This window comes from Rhinopithecus bieti, unplaced genomic scaffold, assembly GCF_001698545.2.
Source record: "Rhinopithecus bieti isolate Rb0 unplaced genomic scaffold, ASM169854v2 scaffold_19901, whole genome shotgun sequence".
Taxonomy (NCBI): Eukaryota; Metazoa; Chordata; class Mammalia; order Primates; family Cercopithecidae; genus Rhinopithecus; species Rhinopithecus bieti.
This window is the reverse complement of record NW_016809629.1, coordinates 240,437-245,879: the sequence shown is the minus strand read 5'-3', so window position 1 is coordinate 245,879 and position 5,443 is coordinate 240,437. Positions and strand designations below refer to the sequence as shown.

The window sequence follows — 5,443 nt, the reverse complement described above, 5'->3', positions numbered from 1 at the left end:
AAAAAAAAAAAAAAAAAAAAAAAAAAAAAAAATTAGCCAGGCATGATGGCACTGCCTGTAATCCCAGCTACTCAGGAGGCTGAGACAGGAGAATCGCTTGAACTCAGGAGATGGAGGCTGCAGTGACCCGAGATCACACCTGTCTCAGCTGAGAGTGAGACTGTCTCAAAAAAAAAAAAAGAAAAAAGAAAACATGGGAAGTGCTTCAGGGTCTGGGAAAAGATTTTATGGATAAGCACAGTTAACAGAGGCAAAAGTAGACAAATGAGATTACATCAAACTAAAAAGCTTCTGCACAGCAAAAGAAAAAACAGAGTAAACCTATGGAACCTGTGGAGACAACCTATGAAATAGGAGAAATTGTTTGCAAACTATCCATCCAACAAGGGATTAATATCAAGAATATGCAAGGAACTCAAACAACTCAACAGCAAAATAATAAATCATCCAATTTTTAAAATGGGCAAATGATTTGAAGAGGAATTTCTCAAAGACTTACAGATGGTCAACAAGTATATGATAAAATGTTCAATATCACTAATCATCAGACAAATGCAAATCAAAACCACAATGAGATGTCATCTCACCACAGTTAAAATGGCTATTATCAGAAAGACAAAAAAGAACAAATGAAGGCAAGGATGTGGAGAAAGGGAAACTCTATACACTATTGGTGGGAATGTAAATTAGCACAGCCATTATGGAAAATAGTATGGAGATTTCTTGAAAAACTACAAATAAGGCTAGCGCAGTGGCTCACGTCTGTAGTTTCAACAGGTTGAGAGGCTGAGGCAGGCAGATCACCTGAGGTCAGGAGTTCAAGACCAGCCTGGCCAAAATGGCAAAACCCTGTCTCTACTAAAAACATAAAAATTAGCCAGGTGTGGTGGCACACACCTATAATCCCAGCTACTTGGAGGCTGAAGCAGGAGAACTGCTTGAACCCAGGAGGCGGAGGTTGCAGTGAGCCGAGATCATGTCACTGCACTCCAGCCTGGGTGACAGAGCCTGAGACCAGCCTCCGTCTCAAAAAAAAAAAGAAAAACTATAAACAGAATTACCATATGATCCAGCAATCCCACTACTGGGTATCTATCCAAAGGAAAGGAAATCAGTTTATCAAAGAGATATTGGCACCCTCATGTTTACTGCAGCACTATTCACAATGGCCAAAATATGAAATCAACCTAAATGTCCATCAATGAACAAATGAATAAAGAAAATGTGGTACATAGACACAATGGACTCTCTTATTCAGCCATAAAAAAGAATGAAGTCCTGTCATCTGTGGCAACATGGATGAGCCTGGAGGTCATTACATTAAGGGAATTAAGCCAGGCCCAGAGAGGTAAATACCACATGTTCTCACTTATCCGTGGGAGCTAATAAAAAACAGATCTCAGTTGGTTAAAATCAGTAGGCTGACACCTGGGTTCACCAGCACTTTGAGAGGCTGAGGTGGGAGGATCACTTGTGTCCAGGAATTCGAGACCAGCCTGGGCAACAGAGACCTCCTATCTACAAAAAACCAAAAAATTAGCCGGGCATGGTGATACATACCTGCAGTCCCAGCTACTCAGGAGGTTGAGGCAGAAGGATCATTTGAGCCCAGGAGGTCAAGGCTGCAGTGACCCATGATGGCACCACTGCTCTCAGCCTGGATGACAGATTGAGACCCTATCTCCAAAGAAATTAAAATTAAAAAAAAAAAAAAAAAAAAAAAAGGCCAGGCATGGTGCCTCATGCCTGTAATCCCAGCACTTTGGGAGGCCGAGGCAGGCAGATCGCCTGAAGTCAGGAGTTCGAGACCAGCCTGGCCAACATGGTGAAACCCTATCTCTACTAAAAATACAAAAATTAGCCAGGTGTGGTGGTGCACGGCTGTAATCCCAGCTACGTGGGAGGCTGAAACTGGAGAATCACTTGAACCCAGGATACGCCGGTTGCAGTGAGCCGAGATTGTGCCACTGCACCTCAGCTTGGGCAACAGAGCGAGACTCCATCTCAAAAAAAAAAAAAAAAAAACTGATCTCAGCCAGGCTCGGTGGTTCACACCTGTAATCCCAATACTTCGGGAGGCTGAGGCGGGGGGATCACCTAAGTTCAGGAGTTTAAGACCAGCCTGGCCAACATGGTGAAACCCCATCTCTACTAAAAATACAAAAATTAGCCAGGTGTGGTGGCAGGCACCTGTAATCTCAGCTACTCGGGAGTCTGAGGCAGGAGAATCGCTTGAACCTGGGAGGCAGAGGTTGAAGTGAGCCAAGATTGCGCCATTGCACTCCAGCCTGGATGACAAGAGCAAAACTCCATCTCAAAAACACAACAACAACAACAAAAAAACTGATCTCATAGAAGTAGAAAGTAGAACAGTGGTCACCAGAGGCAGGAAAGGGTGAGGGTGTTGGGGGTGGGGTGTGGAGGGGAATAGGGAGAGACTGGTTAATGGGTATAAAATTACAGTCAGGTAGAATAAGTTATAGTATTCTATAGAACAACAGGGTGACTACAGTGAATAAAACTTTATTATACATTTCAGGCTGGACGCAGTGGCTCACGCTTGTAATCCAAGCACTTTGGGCGGCTGAGGTGGGCAGAACACCTGAGGTCAGGAGTTCAAGACCAGCCCGGCCAACATGGTGAAACCCCATTTCTACTAAAAATACAAAAATTAGCCGGGCGTGGTGGTGCACACCTGTAATTCCAGGTACTCAGGAGGCTGAGGCAGGAGAATCACTTGAACTCGAGAGGCGGAGGTTGCAGTGAGCCAAGATCGCACCACTGCACTCCAGCCTGGGCAACAGTGCTAGACTCCATCTCCGGGGAAAAAAAAAAAAAAATTATTGTATATTTCAAAATAGCCAGAAGAAATAATTTTGACTGTTTCCAACAAAAAGGATAAGTGTTTCAAGTGATAAATATGCCAATTACCCTGATTTCATCATTACACATTATGTATCAAAATATCACACTATCCCCCATAAATATGTACAATTATTATGTGTCAATTAAAAATAAAAACAGGCCAGGTTCAATGACTCATGGCTGTAATCCTAGCACTTTGAGAGGCCAAGGCAGGAAGATCAGTTGAGGCCAGGAGTTCTAGACTAGCCTGGACATTGAGAGACCACCATCACTACAAAAAAAAAAAAAAAAAAAAAACCTCAGCTGAGGCCATGTCCCATGGCTCAGGCCTGTAATCCCAACATTTTGGGAGGCAAAGGCGGGAAGGCTGCCTGAGGACGTGATTTCGAGACAAGCCTGGGCAACATAGCAAGACCCCATCTCCACAAAATTAAAATAATTCTCACTTTCATGTGGATCTGCTTATTTTGTACCGTGCAGTATTGCAAGCAATACTGGGAAGACATCATAATTAGCAAATATTATAAATACTTTTTTTTTTTTGAGACAGGGTCTCATTTTGTAGCCCAGGCTGGAATGCAGTGACACTGTCTCAGCTCACTGAAACCTCCGCCTCCTGGGTTCAAGCGATTCTCCTGCCTCAGCCTCCTGAGTAGCTGAAGTTACAGGCACGTACCACCACAGCAGCTAATTTTGTATTTTTAGTAGAGATGAGGTTTCACCATGTTGGCCAGGCTTGCCTCAAACTCCTGACCTCAAGTGATCCTCCCTCCTCGGCCTCCCAAAGTGCTGGGATTACAGGCATGAGCCAATGCACCCGACATTTTAAATAATTTCTAAAAAATGGTTTTGAAACAAGGTCTCCCTCTGTCACCCAGGCTAGAGTGCAGTGGCACAATCATACATAGCTCACTACAGCCTCAAACTCCTGGGCAAGAAATCTTCCCACATCAGCCTCCAATGTAGTGGGACTACAGGTACGCACCATGGCTGCCTAATTTTCTTTTTTTTTTTTGAGACGGAGTCTCAATCTGTTGCCCAGGCTGGAGTGCAGCAGCGCAATCTCCGCTAACTGCAACCTCCGCCTCCTGGGTTCAAGTGATTCTCCTGCCTCAGCCTCCTAAGTAGCTAGGACTACAGGCACGTTCCACCAAGCCTGGCTAATTCTTTGTATTTTTAGTAGAGATGGGGTTTCATGGTGTTAGCCAAGATGGTCTCGATCTCCTGACCACGTGATCCGCCTGCCTCAGCCTCCCAAAGTGCTGAGATTACAGGTGTAAGCCACCACGCCCAGCTGGCTGCCTAATTTTTAAAACTTTTTTGTAGAGACGAGGTCTTGCTATGTTGCCCAGGCTGCTCTTGAACTCCTGGCATCAAGGAATTAAAATATTTTAAACTATTTAATTAGCTTCATCCTTTAAATTTTCCTATTTCTGTATGTTTTATAACATATATCAGTATATATTAGTACATGATATTCTACTGTAACCATATATATATAATACAGACTAAGAGCTTAACTTTTTTTTTACTGTTTATTTAGGTGACATAGTCAATAAAGCTTGGAGACCACTAACCTGGAGTCAGCTCAGAAGTCCTGAAGCCCTCTTCCCAGTCCCCTATTCACTGTCCCAAGATGACCAAAGCCAAAGGTGAGCCCTTGGCCCAGTAGGATCAGAGAAAGTGAAGGCAGTGAAGAGGGAGCCTGGCTTCCCGCCCCTCCCCAAGCTGCACAGAGGGCCTACCTGATTGTGCCATCGGATGACATTTCCAAATCCCCCTGTCCCAAGGCGCTCTTTCATTTCCCAGGCCCCACATGTCTGGGTTGTCAGGGAAGGTGACCAGCTCATACTGATGTCGTGCTAACTCTGTAAGCAATTTGGGATGGGGAAAAAAAGTTAGGATTAAGAAAAAAAATGGAGCTCAACGGGATGGAGAAGGCAAGAGATACCACTGCTCTTGAATGGGAGAGAAGAAAAATACAACTGGTTTTTTACTTTGTAAAGAAACCAATGTGTTTGGTTTGTCCAAACTTTGTGGCAAACTTTTGTCCCTCTCACCCTCCCCCATCCGGTTGCTGTGGCATCAGGCAGGGAAGAAAGTCACCGAGGGAGGCGATGTCCACGCCCTTGCCCCAGCGAGGGGATCCCCAGCTGACTCCACCAGGGGCGCCCGGGCCTGCCCGCCTTCTGCCCGAAGTGGCAGGGACAGAACCTACTTCTGAGCGTCCCCTCGGTCACGTGTTTCTTTACAATGTTCCCATAAATCGCAGGTTTCCCTCAAAACCACCCACCCCCAAGAAGCCACCCCAGCCAGGGCTGTTTCTCCCGGCTTCCCGAACTCCAATCCGCACGAGTGAAACGCTCCCCAGTCCGCAAGCTGCGACTTTCCAGCGGCACAGAGGGCTCTTCTGGGCCTTGCAGGCAGCGGAGCGGCGGGGCCTGCAGGTGGCACCCGGGCCGCAACCGCGAGTGGGACTCACCTGTCGGCAGGGACGCGGGGCAGGGGGAGGGCTCCCCGGGGCGGGGGAGGCGGGGCTGGGGCGGCCGAACCCGGGGCTCTGATACCCCTCTGAAAA

General features: G+C 46.3%; 1 protein-coding gene across 6 annotated transcripts in view; it reads right to left on the bottom strand.

The window, feature by feature from the left end:
* The window catches only part of IKBKB (inhibitor of nuclear factor kappa B kinase subunit beta), a 58,234-nt gene extending 52,800 nt beyond the window's left edge, over positions 1-5,434 (bottom strand). For 4 of the 6 annotated variants that reach the window (XM_017889878.1, XM_017889882.1, XM_017889876.1 and 1 more), the window contains exons 1-2: positions 5,348-5,434; positions 4,611-4,733 (exon numbers count right to left, since the gene is read on the bottom strand). In XM_017889878.1, coding sequence (XP_017745367.1) covers positions 4,611-4,715 — 105 coding nt within the window. In that variant the 5' untranslated portion in view covers positions 4,716-4,733; positions 5,348-5,434. Of the gene's footprint in view, positions 1-4,610; positions 4,734-5,083; positions 5,278-5,347 lie in introns of those variants that run through there. The other 2 variants (XM_017889877.1, XM_017889881.1) reach the window with 1 other exon arrangement.
* Between the last annotated feature and the right edge of the window lie 9 nt (positions 5,435-5,443).